The sequence below is a fragment of the Labeo rohita genome, chromosome 2, assembly GCF_022985175.1.
Source record: "Labeo rohita strain BAU-BD-2019 chromosome 2, IGBB_LRoh.1.0, whole genome shotgun sequence".
NCBI lineage: Eukaryota > Metazoa > Chordata > Actinopteri > Cypriniformes > Cyprinidae > Labeo > Labeo rohita.
In genome coordinates, this window is record NC_066870.1 from 36513378 (window position 1) to 36533847 (window position 20470).

The 20470-nt window shown below is 29.8% G+C and overlaps 2 protein-coding genes across 4 annotated transcripts in view; both read right to left on the reverse strand.

Annotated features, from left to right (window-relative positions):
- Positions 1 to 1140: 1140 nt before the first annotated feature.
- Positions 1141 to 14299, reverse strand: twsg1a (twisted gastrulation BMP signaling modulator 1a). Of its 2 annotated transcripts, none has more exons than XM_051136332.1 (5): positions 14148 to 14299; positions 13269 to 13415; positions 6803 to 6902; positions 3182 to 3430; positions 1141 to 1582 (listed from the first exon to the last, which is right to left on the reverse strand). In XM_051136332.1, exons 2-5 carry the CDS (start codon positions 13392 to 13394, stop codon positions 1401 to 1403), a joined length of 657 nt encoding a protein of 218 aa, XP_050992289.1. In that variant the 5' UTR covers positions 13395 to 13415; positions 14148 to 14299; the 3' UTR covers positions 1141 to 1400. The 2 variants fall into 2 exon arrangements, with proteins under 2 accessions (XP_050992289.1, XP_050992293.1); XM_051136336.1 differs by having other exon boundaries at positions 13269 to 13460; positions 14148 to 14274.
- A 5695-nt stretch (positions 14300 to 19994) lies between these two features.
- The window catches only part of ankrd12 (ankyrin repeat domain 12), a 52314-nt gene continuing 51838 nt past the window's right edge, over positions 19995 to 20470 (reverse strand). For both annotated transcript variants that reach the window (XM_051126614.1, XM_051126607.1), the window contains one exon: positions 19995 to 20376. In XM_051126614.1, the coding sequence (XP_050982571.1) occupies positions 20191 to 20376 (186 nt within the window). In that variant the 3' untranslated portion in view covers positions 19995 to 20190. The remainder of the gene's footprint in view (positions 20377 to 20470) is intronic.

Sequence of the window (20470 nt, forward strand, 5' to 3'; positions counted from 1 at the left end):
AAAAAATAAACAAAATTACTACATCTTTACCTACTATTTAAACTAAATAAAAAATATAAAATTAAATACTAAATAAAAAAAAAATTTTTTAAAAAAATTATAATAATTATTATATCATAATTATGTATGAATTGTTTTTATTTTTAGGACTGACAATTATTGTTATAATATTATAATAATAATTTTCAGTCCTAAAAATAAAAACAATTCAAGCAGCAATTTAAACAATTTGTAGTTTGCAGCATTGTACTGAAACAGAAATGGAACAAAAAAAATGTTTTTAAAGCAAAAAATAGTCAAAGTGTGTCTTAAAGTCAGACAAAGAAAGTCTTTGAGGTCAGTAGGGAAGTATGCAAACACACACACACACACCTGTCAGCTGTGCTATGAATGAGGTCTGAGTGATGCTGACTACATCTGGCTGTCATGATGCATTTATGCCAACTTACATTCAGAGTTTGGCAGAGACGAGAGCTGCGGTGAGAGAGTTCACACCACTAACTCAACCAGTACAGACAATAACACATCACTAAACAAACTATTTTTCAACCTAAAATTATTATCCATTAAATTTTTGTTTATATTAATCACGTTACAAGACTTCAGGATTATGTAGTTCCAAAAATTAATTTGTCAGGACTGTTTTTAAATACTAAATACTTTAAACAGTAGATATAGAAAATGTTTTAAAAAATAGTGAAAAAAGACAAGTTATGTAAATGTTTTCTGAACATTCTAAATGTCCATTTTTTCTGTTTTATGAATGTTACATTGTATGAACATTCCATTTGATCATTTTGCAAACAATTAAGGAATGTTACTTTTAAATGTTTCCCGAACATTCCGAAACAAGTAGTAACATTTAAAAAAAAGTTCTATGAAACAATGTATAAAGACCACATCATTTTAAATGAACATTCTATTATTTCTATTACATTATAGTATTTAAATACAGGTATATTTTAACCTAGAATTTGGTTGTTAAATAAAATAGCATTCATGTTGTTTTTCATTTGTGAAACAAACTGTATACAAATACATCCAATCAAATGTTATACAATTGTAAATCACCAGAAATACTAGTTCAGCAGACTAAAACCTTAAACACCAGTGAATTCATTTGTAAAACAAACACAACCGTTCACTTTAGTTTTTAATAGTCAAACCAGAAATACGAATATGAAATGAGAACTATATACAGATGGAATATGATTCGAATGAGAAATGACCTCTACATGCTGCTGTAATAATTCACAAACAATATCGATAACTTACAAAAAAAAGACCCTTTCCAAAAGACAAGAATAAGAAATAAGAATCTGTAAACAAGAACAGAAATGGCCAGACGTGTTTTATACAATAAAACAGCGGCTGAAGTGTGTACAGTCCGTGTCGGCTTCTCAGATGAGGCAGTTCATGCATTTGACGGCTTTACTGCCGTAGTCCAGGCATTCGGGTCCAATGCACTCACAGCAGGCGTTATGAAACCAGCGGTACTTTGATCCGCCCATCGATTCGCAGTACTGCTTACACTGACGGATGGACACGCAGTCATCAAAGTAGACCACTGTACACAAGGCATCTGAGGAATGAGACCAGAGCCAGAGAAGCACATCACACAAGAGCATGCGACAACCACAAGAGAAGAGAAGAGAAGTTACACATAAAAGTACATCAAACAAAATCTTCAGCAAAATATTCAAACTTTTATTTTTTCCATAGCATAAAAGTAGGTTGAATAATGGCTTGTATCTTACACAAAATATTTATGTTTCCTGTCATTTTATGCATTGCATGGTTTTTATTCTATAATTCAATTATTTAAGATTTGTAAAAAAATAATGAATAAAATATAAGTGAATATTATTACACTTTATTGAGATCTGAGCTAAGACTATAAATGAAAAAATAAATAAAATAAAAATAAAAATAAAATATTTTCCCAAATAAAATTTTTTTTGTAAACTCAAAGTATTTATTCAGTTTACATTCATTTTAAGGATTAAGTGAGTATTATTATATAATTTCATTTCATATTTTTAATTCTAAATATTAAAAGTTAATTCTAAATTCTTAATTCTAAATATTTTAACAATATCATTCATTTTTATATTTATATTTATCATGATATTATGTTAAAATATTTAGAATTAAGAATTCTAAATAAATAAATAAATAATTTACATTTATAAATAGAAAATGCAAACAGAAAATGATTAAAATTTATTTTATTATTTTAATGTTTTTTTTTTTTTGAAAAATAAACATTTTGTCTTTATTACAGAACCACAGAACCACCTTCCAAACCATTTTCTTTCTTTAATGAAACCAAAAATGAATTATCGAGGCAATTATCCAAGTTTAATTTTCCATACAAGGAAGTTAAAAAAAAGTTAAAAAAATATATATATTTTTGCAGTTTACGGGCAGTTTATGCATATAAACTGCTATTTTAATTTTGTTTTAAAATTAATTTAATTTTTTATTTGAAACAAAATGATTTATGTAAATCAAAACAAAAGTGATTATTTGAAGAGCTGATTATTAAGATCAATAATTTCAGCTTACATTTAAAAAAAAAAAAAATTAGTGAATTCTGAGTAAATATTGTAACATATAATTTAACTTTTTTATATATACATGTATATTTATATTATTTTATTCATAATATTTGTATTTTTAATTTATATTTATATGTAAATGTTATATAAAGCAGAAGAAAAACCGGCCACTAAAAACATTGTTCGACTACTATTAAATAACAATAATAATAATAATGTATAATCAATAATAACAATAATCATTTACTAAACTACTCATTCCAAACTCTTTTTATTCTTCTGTGAAACAAAAAATGAGATCTTAAGGTGACATAGCTTATTTTTTCCATACACTGAAAGCGGGCTGAATAATAATTTTTAGTGCAAAAACTAAAAATTTAGTGCATGAATCAGATTTCATGATATTTTTAAGCTGCTTTTATGTCCTTTTTGGATCTTGACAGTATAAAACCCCATCCACTTTCCTTGTGTGAAAAACAGGATATTCATTGTTTAACAAAATGTTAATTTTATGGCTTAACTATTCTTTTTAATAATGTGTAACCCTCTTTGGTACTCCAAGACAAGATCAAATCAGTGATTTCATATGTTCTCCTAGATGTTTTCCTGGCGGTACGCACCATCATGAACGCTGCTGCTGCTGGGCAGCGATATGTTGTGGCTCTGGCTGTCGAGCGTCTCTAGGAAAGACACAAGGTTCTCGTGGTGGGAAAGTTCCTCAGCGACGGGGAACGACACGACCATCATGTTAATGGGGGCGTCGCCTTCGGTCAGAGCACGGAAGAGCGACGGGATTGGTCGGTACAGCTCCTCTACGGTGCTCTTGGAGGTGGCAGGACTGTCGTTGTAATTCCTGGGGTTACACATTCCTGTGGGACAGAAAAAAAATGGAAGAACATCATGATGGAAAGACATTAAAAATATTCATGACAAACTTTACAAGCAAATCTAACAACAACTGAAGAATTTAATTTACATAATTTCATACATTTTTTCTATTTATATGTAAATGCTTAATTACATTATATTTATATTAAACTGTGAATAATTTTATACTTTTTATATTTAAATGTAAATGTTTACATTATATTTATATGATTTAATTAATAATATTCATTTATTTTATTTATATTGTATTTAAATGTATATATTGTAATATATTTAAATATTAAGTGTACGTGAAAAAAAGAAGGAAAAAAAGGTTATTGGTTAACTCAGAACAAAGGAGGTTGAATAATCATTTGTTTTTCACACAAAATATTTGTTTATTTTGTATTTAATTTAATTAAGATTTGAGGAAAAAGCGAAAATAAAATGAAAATAAATGTTTTATCAAATTAGATTATTAAGATTTAAGCACAGACAATAAAGATTTGAGAAATAAAGATTTGAGGAAAAGCCTAAAATACAAAAATATATATATATAATAATAATATAAAATAAAATAAAAGTGACTATTATAAAACATCATTATGGAGTTTATTAAGACTTAAGGGAAAAGCCTAAAATAAAATAAAATAAAATAATTTTCTATTTTATTGGATTAGATTATTAAGATTTGAGCAAAGACAATAAAGATTTGAGGAATTAAGATTTGAGGAAAAGCCTAAAATAAAATAAAATAAAATATTATGATTTAAGCAAAGACAATAAAAATACATTTTTTAAAAATAAATCTGCTTTCAGAAAAAGCCTAAAATAAAATAAAACTAAACTAAACTAAACTAAACTAAAATGAATAAAAACTAAAATAAAATAAAATAATTAGATTAAATTTTATTAGATTAATAAATAAACTAAATAATAATAAAGACAATAATAAATAATTTTTTTAAAAATCTGTTTTCAGTTTTTTTTTTTTTTTTTTTTTTTTGGTGTACTTTTATTTATTTATTTTTTGTCATATATTTTTGCACATATCGTGACATATTAAAAGTCTTCAAATCACGAATGTCAACGGCAGCTTCACTTTGCGAGATGAACTGCCGCTAAAGACGGTAATCAGATCATGGACAAGGGTTTTAATAAGGAGCAGAACGCTGCAGAGACCTTGTGTTTCAGATTAGCTGCGGAGCGTCTGCCAGCACAGCTGCTTCTGATTACCAAAACCATGGCAGGTTCGGCCTTCAGAAACAACACACATCCCTCCTCTCCCTCTCGGCCAATAAACGCGTGCCTGGAACAGAACAATCTCTACAATCTGATGCTTTTATGTCCTTGTTTTGAATGCATGGATGCATGATGCATTGTGCTCATTTTAAGACTGTCTTAGGTATGAAGCATCTTTTTCAACTGGTCTTAAAACTCTCTGTCAAATAAAAGTTTCATCAGTGGCTTTGTTGATTAGATTATTACTGCTCATGCATTATTATGATGTGTGTGGTTTGTAATGATTTATACAGGATACCCTACTACTCTTAACCAAGAATCTGAACTGATCTGGGGTCAGTGTTTGAAGCCGTAACACACAGAGATGAGAGTATCTGGATCAACTCACTTCACACTTTACAGTGCTGTCAGGGGAGTGTACACCAGCCCTCCTGTCATCTACAAACTAGTCCTAATATTTACAAGTGCTCTCACTGGACTGGGAATGAGCCAAACCTGTTAACACAACCTGAGCGTCTTCAGTTTATAGTCTCGGCGCAACTCATAATAATCTTCAAAAGTTCTTACAATAAGCACTTTATTTTATTTTCTTTCACATATTTAATTTTAATTCAAATTTAATTTAATTTAATTTAATTGTCACTGTACATAAAACCAGATGTGTTATATATTTGTTTATTTATGTCCTGTTATGGGAGTATTTATTTTATAATTTAGATTTGGTTAAAACAGAATAAAATAACCACATAATGTATTTTCATGAAATACGTAATTATAGTGAAATACCTCCATAATGCAAATTTTATTTTATTATTATATATATATTTTATTTTTTTATTTATTATTTATATGTTTATTAATGTCCTGTTATGGGGGTATTTATTTTATAATTTAAATTTAGATTTAGTTAAAATAGAATAAAATAACCACATAATGTATTTTCTTGAAATATGTATTTATAGTAAAATACCTCCATAATGCAATTTTTATTTTATTATTATATATATTTTTTATGTTATTATTTATTATTTATTTTATTATTGTATATATATTATTAAAAGACCTGCCATTAAACAGGAGTTCAGGCAAGACTATAAAATAAACACATTTTTATTTTATTAATTTCATTTCAATTCATTAAATTTTATTTCATAATTTAAATTTAGATGTAGTCATTTTATGTATTTTTATGAATATGTACTTACAGTAAAATATGTCCATAAGGTGTATTTTATTTTGTTTTATTAAAAGATTATTATAAGACCTGGCATTAAACAGGAGTTCAGGCAAGACTATAAACTAAACACATTTTTATTTTATTTTATTTTATTTTATATCATTATTTCTTTCTGTCATTGAACATAAAACGGATGTGGGATTAATGTTTATTTATGTCCTGTTATGACCTTTGGGAGTATTTATTTTATCAATAAATTAACCACATAGTGTATTTTTATAAATATGTATTTATAGTAAAATACCTCAATAACGTATATTTTATTTAGTTTTATTATAAGATTATTACAAGGCCTGGCATTAAACAGGGATTGAGGCAAGACTATAAACTAAAAACAATTTAATTTAATGTCACTAGATGTGGGATTAATATGTTTATTTATGTTTTGTTATGCACTATGGGATTACATATTATATAAATTAAATTTAGATTTATTTAAAATAAAATAAATAACCACATAATGTGTTTTACAAAATATGTAAAATAAAATAAAAATGTTATTTTATTTCAGAATTTAATTTTGATTGATTTAAAAGGTAAAATAAAAGTGACTATTATTAAATGTGGTAGGAGTAAATAATATTAAAAGGTAGTTTATTTTATTTTATTTTATTATCCTTTTTTAATAATTTAATTATGATTTTTTTATTTAAAATGCCTCCATTATGTATTTTATGCCTATATAAATTTATAATTTAACTTTTAAGTTATTTTTGATTACATAAACCATTTAAAAAATAAATAAATAAAATAAAATAAAATAAAATAAAATAAAATAAAATAAAATAAAATAAAATAAAATAAAATAAAATAAAAATTTATTGTTCATGGAGCAGGTGTGAGATTCATTTGGAGTGCTGAATGAGTACTGATCATGTATTGATTTCAGTCTCACCGACACAGTCGCAGCACTCCTCCCAGAGAGAGCTCAAGCACAGCATGCACTCCTTACAACACGAACAGTTTCCCTCCGACGGCCGGCACTGACACAGACCCTGTAAACACACATACACACACACACACACACACACACACACACACACACAAAAATATACATTACGAAAGGCAAACATACGGGGGAAAAATGAGATGACGTGGAGGAAGTCTAGCTCACATAAACATGATCTCCAAACACATGTGCAACAGAGAGCTGTGAGTCTTGAAGGAAACATCAAAATCTTTCAGCTGCAACAGTTAAAAGGAAACCACCCAAAGAGACAAAGAACATTTAAACATGAGAAATAACACCAGGCTGAAAAGAAACAGAACTGCAAACTGTTCCACGCTGGAAAAAATGTCAAACGGCCCAGCGGAGAGTGGAAAGAGACTGACCGAAACCTGGGACACATTTAGAGTTATAATTACAGAGAAAACAGCAGAACACAGACACACACATTTGGCTCTCTGCGTTTCGTGTTTTGCCAGCAGTTGTGAGGAAGAGGTCAATTTCCAGATGTGTGTGTGTGTGTGTGTGCCCCATTAAAACTGAAAGTTCAGAAGAGGAAACAAAGAGAGTTACAAAAGAAACACAAAAAAGCCACTACAGAAACAGCAATACCTGAAAACACACGTGGCCCAGATACTTCCAAAAGAAACAAGCCCAGACAATTCCCCATCTCTGCCCAGTGCTCTTTAGTTTGGGGAACTGTGTGTGCGATTTTCATGCATTCCTTAAAAGAATCATCGAGCCAAACTGCATAAAAGCAATAAAAGCTCAGATTACTTCAGTTCAAGACACTGAAGCATAACCTGTCCAAATACAACCTCACTAAAACTCCTGCTGTACCTGCAAACAATCCAGGTATGATTCTGTCAAGCTGTGAAATGAAGCTTCACTGCGACAATAATGTCTGATAGCATGTGCAATTTTTTTTTTTAATATTAAATTATATTAAATCTTTTCAATTAAATTTATTATAATTTTAAAATTAAAATGTATTTTTTATTTGAACGTAAAAAATTAAAAATAAATATTTTATATATATATATATATATATATATATATATATATATATTATTTTTTTAAATACATTATATTATAAATATAAATATTTTAAAATATTATACAATTTTGAAATACTTTTCAATTATGTTTTTAATATTTCACTTACATGCATATATATAAATATGATATAAGATATATTATATATCATTTTATTATATATACACAAATGCATTTTTAACAATATATTTAAAATATTACTAAAATTATTATTTTAATATATTTTTTCACTGCGGCAGAAATGTCTGATAGCATGTGCAAAATTAAAAAAAAATGACTATATATATATATAAAATTTCAAAATGCTTTTCAATGATCTTTTTAATATTAAACACACATACATGTATATATTTTAACATATATATATATACATACACTACCGTTCAAAAGTTTGGGGTCAGTACATTTTTATTGTTTCTTTTTTTTTTTTTTTTTAAGAAATTAATACTTTTATTCACCAAGGATGTGTTAAGTTAATAATTAAAAGTTTATTAAAAGTTAATAATAAATAATTTACATTGTTATAAAATATTTATATTTTGAATAAACACTGTACTTTTTAAACTTGTTATTCATGAAAGAATCCTGAAAAAAAAAAAAATCACAGGTTCCAAAAAATATTTGGCAACACAACTGTTGATATTATCCAACACTGATCATTCTAATAATAAATCCGCATATTAGAATGATTTCTGAAGGATCATGTGACACTTAAGACTGGAGTAACAGCTGATAAAAATTCAGCTTTTCATCACAGGAATAAATTCTATTTTAAAGTATGTTAAAATAAAAAACATTATTTTATACTGTAAAAACATTTTGCAATATTACTGTTTTTTTTTCCTATATTTTTAATCAAATAAATGCAGCCTTGATGAGCATAAGAGACTTCTTTAAAGATTATTACAAGTCTTACTGACCCCAAACTTTTGAACGGTAGTGTATGTATGTATATATAATTATAATTATATTTTATATTATTTATATTTTAGAAATATATATTAATATATTTTATATTTTTATTTATATTTTATTATATTATATATAGACACACAAATGCTTTTTTAAACAAAATATTAAATATAAATATATTACAATAATGTCTCATAGCGTATGCAACATTTTAAAAAAATTAAATGTTAAAAAACTAAATATTTTACAAATATATATATATATATATATACATATATATATATATATATATATATATATATATATACATATATATATATTTAATATTCACATTTTTGAAACATTTAATTAAAAAGTATATTACATATATAAAATAATTTTCAATTATGTTTTTACTATATATATATACATATATATATATATATATATATATATATATATATATTCAAAGTATTGTTAAGTTGGTCCTGTTCAGTTTTTAATTATTATTATGTAAATCATTATTTTTTTTTTACAGATTTACTTGCAAACATGACACTTTACAGAAGAAAAAGTTTAATGATTTAATTGTTTAATTTAATTGCAATTATTGTAATCTTAATTCTCAGTGTTCCACCTTTGAACCAAACAGCCAAACAGGAAAATACCGGCTATAATTGTCTATATTGACTTTAATTGTTGTTTTTTCTATGCAACTTTTTTTTAGTTTTACTTTGAAATATGACACACTACTATGGTAAAATGCCTCATGTTGACTTATGTTGAGCTCCTTTAATGCCTCAGTGATACTAATGTCCACTAAACTGAAACTGAGAAAGAACATGTCATTAAATCAAGGTCATGTTTTGGGGTCCGGACGGTGGCCGGGAACACCTGGCCGTTCCTGTGTGCCCTCACTTCCGCTTCACTCCTCAACCTGACACACTGATGCTGACATTCGCTTCTGCTCTCTCTGTCAGCTCTCCAGGAACAAACACACACACACTAATATATATATATATATATATATAATGTGTAGTTCTTTTGTTGTACTTTTGGATGAAAAACAACTTGAACCTCTAAATAAGTGTTATATGGTGGAGCACAGGGCTGTTGAGACAGCAGAATAACAGAGAGCAGGAGAAAGTGTGTGTGTGTGTGTGTGTGTTTGCCCTGCACAAGTGTGAAAGTGCTCTAAGCAGACGGGACGTGTGCTGCCTTGCCCCACAAAGCATTCATGTGTGACTAAAACAACCTCAGCTGCCCCACCTAGAGACACACGACTGACAGCCCACAGCTTACACTAACTACACACACACACACACACACACACACACAGATTTCAAAAACATCTACAGTAGCAACATGCATAACAACCAACTAACCACCTAAAAAACGCCATAGGAGCATTCCACTTATATCAATAATACATACAATAATACAATCAATAATACATACATACATATATTTTTTTCTTTAAGATGGATTAAATTAAATAATAAGTTTTTCAGTTTGAATAAAAGTTTATGAATTCATACCATTATAAATTTGATAAATTTGATAAACAAAACGAAAACACAAAATTTGTTCCTGTGAAGATTATTGTTTGTAAACATTCAGCTTTATATTAGTTTTTTTTTGTATAATATTACAGTATTTATTAATATTTTAAATTAGCCTTTATTTTTATATTGCAAACAATCCATATCAATTTTGATTTATTTTTAATTTGAGTAATTTTGCTATGCTCTTTTATATTTGAATAAAAGCTTTTAGAATTCATATCATTATATATTTGATCCAGAGAAATAAAATTAAAACACAAAAACTTGGTAGAGTATTGTTTGTAAACATTCAGTTTTATATTTGTTTTTGTTTTTTGGTTTTTTTTTTTTTTTTTTTTGTATAACATTACAGTATTTATTAATATTTTAAATCAGCCTTTATTTTTATATTTTCAATTCTCATTTATTTTTAATTTGAGTAATTTTGCTATGTTCTTTCATAACAAAATTTCACTTTCATTTTAATTTTTAAAACAATATTTACATTTACATTTGAATAAAGGTTTTTTGAATTCATATCATTATATATTTGATCCAGAGAAATAAAATTAAAACACAAAACTTGGTCCTGTGTAAAGCCTTGTTTGTAAACACTGAGTTTTATTTTAGTTCAGTTTTTTTGTATAGTATTGTAGTATTTATTAATATTTAAATTTGCTTTTATTTTTAATATTCTATTAAATTTACATTTACATTTAGCAGACGCTTTTATCCGAAGGCTTACAAATGAGGACAATGAAAGCATTTGAAAATGGAATTCTATTTAGGTTTAATTTAATTTAGTCATTTTAATACTATTTTATTTCGGTTTTCAAATTGTAATATATCAGGTTTTCACCTAGTATTTATATTGTGTTTTATTTCAGCTTTATATCAGTTAATGAATATGATTTAATAGTTTTGGGTTTAGTTAACAATCACTTGAAGTCTAAAAAATGTGAAATGTGAAATGCACCTCCTTCCCCATTAATGGTACGAAATGAACATCAAGATCAATACTGATATCAAATGAAATGAAAAAAAAATTGTATGATAACATTTTTGGCCATATTAGCCAGCCCTACAAGAAAAAACTGTATAGAAACAACTCAGACGCTGTCGCAACGCCCCAGCAGAACATACTAGAAACTGGCAGAAACATACCCAGATGATAGAGACTCCCTAGCAAACCACACAACATCCTTCAGAAAATAAAAAATCTGTTTTGTTGCTTTCAGCAGGTTCGCCTCATCTGCTCTGGTTTGTCTCTCGTCACAGCGTGTGCCGGGCCGTTTACTCGTGTAACGTCATGAACCTCTGTGTTTATTCCCCAGACAGACGTCTCACTTCCCCCGACTGCCTGTCTCTGTCTCTCTTCCTCTCCCAGTCTCACCGGGACACACAGACTAGAATAAACACAGCCAGCAGACACACACGCAGATACGATCACAGCAGACACGTCAGAAAGAAAGAAATAAAGAAAGATATCATCCGATACCACCACAGTGCCACTGAATCACCATAATCATTTTTTGTAAGAGCAGACGTTTAAATAAAAAATTTAAAATCAACACTGAGCCACATGCACAGCTGAATGTGCCACAAATAACATATGTGAAACACACACACAGCATACAGTCGTCGTTACGCTTCAGGGAAAAAGTGATCCAGTATAACACGAGTTACACCCAGTCACCCTCAAACACAGCCTTTCTGCGGTCGAGAGCGAACAGACAGAAGAACATCACGATATCACTCAGGTGACTGGTATTTAAACACAATATTTCATTCTGGGAATGTTTTCAAACATTTTTCAGTATTCCACATGTCCAACTTGAGTTGCTGAAGAGGAATTTTGTTAAAAAAATTCCTAAACCTCAAACAATGAATCTTTGTTAATGATGATTAGATTTCCATCTAGTGTAATATAAACTCAAACCATATCAGAGCATGAGGTTGAAAGAGTTCAGAACCACCTGCTGGAGAATTTCCATTGATTTTGCAAGCATTTCTGATTATTGAATAAGGATTTTTATAGATTATCATTTTATACAGATTTTATACTTACACAAACAGACGTTAATTTCTGATTAAATATTTTAAAGCAGCGCTAAGCCAACATATTCACCACAGAAATTTCCATGACTAAACATCCTAGAAATATATATTTTTTTCAAATTCCCTGATGTTTTCAGTTTAATGGTTTTTAATTATTATTTTTTTTTTACACATTTACATGACACATTACAGAAGAAAAAGTTTAATGATTTCATTAATTTAATTGCATTGCAGTTATTGTAATCTTAATTCTCAATGTTCCACCTTTGAATCTATTGTCCTGTTTGGCTAGAAAATACTGGCTATAATTGTTAAATGACTATATTGACTTTAATTGTCTTTAATTGTTTTTTTATTTTAGTTTTACTTTCAAATATGGGAAGTAAGAAGTAAAATGCTTCATGTTGACTTATGTTGAGCTCCTTTAATGCCTCAGTGATACTAATGTCCACTACCACTAAACTGAAACTGAGAAAGAACATGTCATTAAATCAAGGTCATGTTCTGGGGTCCGGATGGTCCGGATATATATATATCTGTGTTATTGTATATAATGTGTAATTCTTATGTTGTACTTTTGGAAAAAAAAAGCAACATAAACCTTTAACAAAGTGTTATATGGTGGAGCACAGGGCTGTTGAGACAACAGAATAACAGAGCGCAAGAGAAAGTGTGTGTGTTTGACTTTAAACAGGCCTAGAAATAAAAAATGTTCAAATTCCCTGATATTTTCCATGACTGTGGGAGCCCTGACTAGCAGCGTATTAAAGAATTTAAAATAAAAACAAAAAGCACATTTCTAAAAATTCCAGAGGACAGGAAACATTGGGAACTGACCTGGCGTGATAAATAAGCGTCTGACTTACCTGTAGAAGACATTTGCTGACGTCACTGGCACACAGAGCTTTGTTACAGCCGTTGATGACGGTCAGTCCAGACAGAAGGAATAACAGAGAGATCAGGACGGGACAGAGGAACAGAGCCGGCCGCATCCTGACCAAAACTGCACACACCTGAGTTCAGCACAGACCAAGTATTAACAGATCAGAAGATGGACACTGAAATATACAAAAAAAAAAAAAAAAAATAAATAAATAATATATATATATATATATATATATATATATATATATATATATAATATTTAGACTTATATACATAAATATATAAATATATAAATATATATTATATGTTTTTTTTAACATGCAATAAATAAATAAATAAATAATTAAGCAAAAATGGGAAATATATTCCATGTCACATTCAGGCAAATCAAATGTAGATTTGGATTTAATGAATAAAATGTATTTAATAAATAATTACTTAAATAAATAAATATACATACACGTATATAAATAGTGCTTTTAGCACTTTTATGTATAACATACATAACTTGTTCTTTATTTTTTGTTTTGTTTTAAACAAAATTGAAAAATACAATTCAGCTACGTCACATTCAAGGAAATTAAATACAGATTTGGAATGCAGAACACTGAGAAACTTTTCAGTGGTTTTGTTGAACGTTCTTTCCCCGCGTAAAATACATAAAAACAAAGAAAAGCTTTGCACAAACGCCACAAAGACTAATTTACTTAATAATACAGGCACAAAAACGCACTGACGTCCAAAAGCGCTGGTGTTTCTCTCGCAAACATGACGCAAAAACACTAAGGATTATCACGTCACACATCTGGCATACGTCATATCTTTACATGTATTTGTCAAATATAAATAAGCGTACTTACTGTGTCACTTTGAAGCGTTCTCAACACTTTCCTTTGGTTTTTGACTTTCTCTCATGCGGATCTCTTGTCTTGGCTCCTTTTACTCTGAATAGAAACATGAGCGGCTTTGATTCATAGAAATGGAAGAAGTGAGTAGATCGGCACTTAGCAAAACATACGGGTCATCGAGGGGGCGTGGCTTACTGGCCCGGATGTTGTTTCTCGTTAATCGGAAACCGCGGGTCTACACTATAAATCTTGTTTTTTTACTCCTCACTATGTATTTAATGTTTAGTAAAGCTTCTTAGTGATATTATAAGCTTTAAACTACTGTTAGGATCGATGCTGAAACAGGAAAAAGTACATAAGCGAAATCACGGAATAACCGTTACTTTTCACCGCGCTGGTGGGTTTAAACTTTAAACCAATCACAGTCGCCTGTGCGGATTTCCGTTTGTACATTTAAAATTCGTTTGAATCAACTGACTGAAAGGATTTTAATGTCTCGTCTGATAGTTAGATGCAGCTCTATGGGAAAAAATCTGCTTTTTGAGCCTTCAAGCGCCCCCTGGAGGAAGACCCCGTCTGTCCCACATCTGCCGCCCGATGAACTCTGATCTGTGCAGAATGAGACGCGCTCTTAAAGACACACAAACCGCCCAGGCAAGTGTGGGATTACTCAGTCTTGCAAAGATTGTTGGCTCCTTATGATAAATTGTTGGACTTTTTTCTCATTTGTAAGACAGTCGGAATAAAAGGATCTGCCAAAATTATTAAAAGTTTCCGTAGGCCTCAACAAAAGCACATGCATCAAGTCTGTTGTTCAGTCACTATTAACCAAACACTTTAGATATCAATAATAACTAGATAAAAAAGTTTGTCAAGACAAACTTTAAGTTGGCTTGAGAAAGCCAGAAAGCCAGTTTTAAAAGGTTAACGTTTGGATGTTTTGAAGGCAATACAGTCTGTCAGAGATAGATAGATAGATAGAATGTTGTTAGCATGTTATTGACATGATTAACATGTGACTAGCATGACGTTATAATAATTAGCAAAGTACTAGCATGTTGTTAGCATGCTTATAGGATTATTAGCAAGTTACTAGCATTTCACTAGCATGGTGCTAACATAATTAGCAAGATGTTTCTAGCAAGATTAACAAGTTAGTAGCATCTTGCTAGCATGATTGTAGCATGATTAGCATGTCGTTAGCATGTTATTGACATGATTAGCAAGTTACTAGCATGTCACTAGCATGTTTCTAGCATGACTAGCAAGTTACTAGCATGTTGTTAGCATGATTACCAAGTTACTAGCATTTTACTAACATGGTGTTAACATAATTAGCAAGCTACTAGCATGTTGTTAGCACTGATTAGCAAGTTACTAGCATGATTAGCAAGTTGCTAACATGTTTCTAACAAGATTAGCAAGTTAGTAGCATGTTGCTAGCATGATTGTAGCATGATTAGCATGTCGTTAGCATGTTATTAACATGATTAGCAAGTTACTAGCATGTCACTAGCATGATTAGCAAGTTACTAGCATTTTGCTAGCATGATTAGCAAGTTACTAGCCTGATTCTGGTTGCTAGGCATACATAGATAGATAGATAGATAGATAGATAGATAGATGAGTTTGAATGAGTTTAAATGGATTAGAAATACAGTACATAGAAGGGAAGTTTGATTGAGTCTCAAAGGATTCTGGGAGTTTTTTCAGTTGGAATTTGAAGAGTGCTGGCTCATTTGAACATTCCGTCAATGTAAGTCTATGGGATTTTTCCCAATTTTAATCGTCATTTTTAGGAAAATCGTAAGTCCGATCAGTTAGAAAAGATATAGCAACTAACTTCAGATCAGTTTAAAGATCTGGGCTGAGTTTGGAGTTTGTAGAGTTAAAGCTCTAGGACGAGTTAGTGTCGACAGATTTAGTCTCAGAAGAAAATAGCATATCAGTAAGTTGGCTTTCTCAAGCCAACTTAACTAGATAAAAAAGTTTGTCAAGACAAACTTTAAGTTGGCTTGAGAAAGCCGAAACAGAAAGTTTTAAAAAGTTTGAAAAGTTTATAAAGTTTAAAAAGTTTAAGAAGTTTTAAAAAGTTTTAAGTTTGATGGTTTTCAGTCTGAAATAGTTTGAATTCTAAAGTAGTTTTAAAAGGTTAACATTTGGATGTTTTGAAGGCAATACAGTCTGTCAGAGATAGATAGATAGATAGAATGTTGTTAGCATGTTATTAACATGATTAACATGTGACTAGCATGATGTTATGATTAGCAAGGTACTAGCATGTTGTTAGCATGCTTATAGGATTATTAGCAAGTTACTAGCATTTTACTAACATGGTGCTAACATAATTAGCAAGTTACTAGCATGTTGTTAGCATGATTAACAAGTTACTAGCACGATTAACAAGTTGTTAGCATGTTTCTAGCATGATTAACAAGTTGCTAGCATGTTTCTAGCAAGATTAACAAGTTAGTAGCATGTTGTTAACATAATTGTAGCATGATTAGCATGTTGTTAGCATGTTATTAGCATGATTAGCAAGTTACTAACATGTTTCTAACATGACTAACAAGTTACTAGCATGTTGTTAGCATGATTACCAAGTTACTAGCATTTTACTAGCATGGTGCTAACATAATTAGCAAGCTACTATCATGTTGTTAGCATGATTAGCAAGTAACTAGCATGATTAGCAATTTGCTAACGTGTTTCTAGCATGATTACCAAGTCTGCTAGCATGCTTCTAACAAGATTAACAAGTTAGTAGCATGTTGCTAACATGTTACTAGCACGATTAACAAGTTACTATCATGTTGCCAGCATGTTTCTAGCATGACTAGCAAGTTACTAACATGTTGTTAGCATGATTACCAAGTTACTAGCATTTTACTAGCATGGTGCTAACATAATTAGCAAGCTACTATCATGTTGTTAACATGATTACCTAGTTACTAGCATGTTTCTAACATGACTAGCAAGTTACTAGCATGTTGTTACCATGATTACCAAGTTACTAGCATTTTACTAGCATGGTGCTAACATAATTAGCAAGCTACTATCATGTTGTTAGCATGATTAGCAAGTAACTAGCATGATTAGCAAGTTGCTAACATGTTTCTAGCATGATTACCAAGTTGCTAGCATGCTTCTAGCAAGATTAGCAAGTTAGTAGCATGTTGCTAGCATGTTACTAGCACGATTAACAAGTTACTATCATGTTTCTAGCATGACTAGCAAGTTACTAGCATGTTTCTAGCATGATTAGCAAGTTACTAGCATGTTTTCTAGCATGATTAGCAAGTTACTAACATGTTACTAGCATGTTTCTAGCATGATTAGCAAGTTACTAGCATGTTTCTAGCATGATTAGCAAGTTACTAACATTTTGCTAGCATGATTAGCAAGTTACTAGCATGATTCTGGTTGCTAGGATAGATAGATAGATAGATAGATAGATAGATAGATAGATAGATGAGTTTGAATGAGTTTAAATGGATTAGAAATACAGTACATAGAAGGGAAGCTTGATTGAGTCTCAAAGGATTCTGGGAGTTTTTTCAGTTGGAATTTGAAGAGTGTTGGCTCATTTGAACATTCCGTCAATGTAAGTCTATGGGATTTTTCCCAATTTTAATCGTCATTTTTAGGAAAATCGTAAGTCCGATCAGATAGAAAAGATATAGCACACTCGGTGGGATCAGTCTGAAGATCTGGGCTGAGTTTGAGTTTGTAGAGTTAAAGCTCTAGGACGAGTTAGTGTAGACAGATTTAGTCTCAGAAGAAAATAGAATATCAGTAAGTTGGCTTTCTCAAGCCAACTTAATAATAATAATAATAATAATAATAATAATAATAATAATAATATTTATTATTATTATTATTATAAGAATGTTTTAAGAAATAATAATAGTAGTATTTCATTTAAATAGTAACATTTAATTTTAATATTTAATAATATTTTTAATGATTATTATTATTATTATTTTTATAAGAAAGTTTTTTAAAGAAATAATAATAGTATAAATAAATTCAGAAGTATTTGTTTTATTCCCTTTATTATTATTATATTTCTATATTAATTGGTATACAAATATTTTTTATATATATAAGAGTTTTAATTATTATTGAAGTTAATTTAAGAAATACAATTATATATTTTATAAGTAAGTTATATTTATTTGTAATAATAATAATAATTATAATTATTATTATTTATAAGAATGTTTTAAGAAATAATAATATAATAATAATAATAGTAGTAGTATATTATTTTAGTATTATTTTAATACTAATACAATAGTATCATTTAAAAAAAAAGTATTCACTTTATTATTAAGAATAAGGAAGATAATAATGACCCTAATTATTATTATTATTATTATTATTATTAAATTTAAATATAATATGTATACAAATATTTGTATAATGATAATAGTTTTCATTATTATTGGAATATAATTAAAGAAATATAAATATATAAATATTATTTTATAATTAATATAATTAAAATATTTAATAATATTTTGAATAGTTATAAAACAATGCAATATTTTTATATTCATACAGATAAAGACTAAACTAAATTAGTTTAAAAATAGTTTTGATGTTGATTAATATTATTTAATCCGTCCACTCTGCCATCTGCTGGACAAAATGCAGGCACACATTTGTACCCCCTAAAAATTACATATAAATGTCCATAAAGACATTAATATTCACTAGTAAATTCCATGACTTTAAAGATTTATTAGACTAATGTTTCCATGACTGTGGGAATCCTATTTAGACATTAAAAAAGAAACAAAAAGAGAGCAAAACAGTTTTTGATTTCACAACCAATAAAATTTATTCAATTATATATTACAAATATGTACATCCTCATGTAACAAGTAAATATTAAAATAGACATATTTTTAGAACCATAGTTCAAAAGGCATTACGTTGTAAAAAATAGGTTTTGTTGTGATCTCACATTAAAACTGTAAAAGTAAGGGTATTTTTTTTTCCTATCGAGAAACCACAACAAACTTTTTGTTTTTTTTTTTTTTTTCTTTAAATGTGCGCAAGACACAAGAGACAACACGCAAGAAGTGGATGTTACTAACAGACACAACAATGGCAGAAAAGAACCAGGACCACTTCAGTAAACCTCACCACGGTACAACTTTTCAGAAAGGGACGAACCTGCGAAAGCATGCACATTATAGAAATCACGAGTCAAAAAACATCGGCTTTGATGAATGTCAAAGGGGTAAAAGAGGAATTTAAAAAAATAAAACAAAAAGTATTTCAAAACACATGCTTAAAGAGTTAAGCGAACATCAACAACAACAACAACAACAGAGAACTGTAAAAACAACTTTGGTCCATTAAACATTAGACAAAACAAAGTTTACAATCAAAATATTTATTACTTAAACTTTTTCCGTCCTCTCAGTTTTCTTTCATTTTTTACAAGTTAAAAACAATAATTACATGGCTATTTACAAATGCACAATCAGTATGTATAAAATAAGTTAAAAAATGAGGAGCACAATCTATACATAATCTATGAACACTCACTGTAGAAACATGTTGGATTGAGATCTCTTTCTTCACTGAGGAGAAAATCTCTCTCACGCTTTCCGATGGTGGTCTTTACCCTCCGGAGGCTGGTTTTTCCGACACTCCTCTGTCGACCCGCGGTCTGCCGTTCTGGATGGTGGACCTCGGGGTTAAGTGCGTTTCAGTTTAGGCCTGCAGTCTATCGGAGCCAATCTGGCGCCCATATGGTGAAGTGCGTTTGGACCGGGAACCAGAACTAGCGCGGCAAACACAGACTGAACCGGTGATGACAGCTAGCCTGGACGTGCAGCGCTCGTTTGTGTTTTTTTTTTTTTTAACTTCTTTTATTAGAAAGCGTCCGGTCAACGACATGTGCACCGCGACACACAAACACACAACATACATGCGCACGCACACCTCCAAATCAAGTGCTTTGTGTTTTCTCCTTGACATCATCACTCGTCGTGGTCCGACAGCTGCTAAATCGTCATCTATGCATCTCGTCGTCTGGTCATATCGGCGTCAAGTCGAAGTCGTCGTTGACCTCCACGAGGGGGATGTAGAATTCGGGAATCTCGAAGATGCTGGTAGACTTGTAAGTGGCGGGATCCAATTCCTGCAGCTTCAGCTGCCACTCCAGACGCTGAACGGCGTTTAACGCCGCTGCTTCATGCTGCTGACGCATCAAGAGACACGTCTGTGGGAAAACACAGAGTCACGTCAGTCATACAGGGACTAATATCAGTGATTTTTTGCAGTGTGATCAGCAGGTACAGTTACAATGGTTTCTA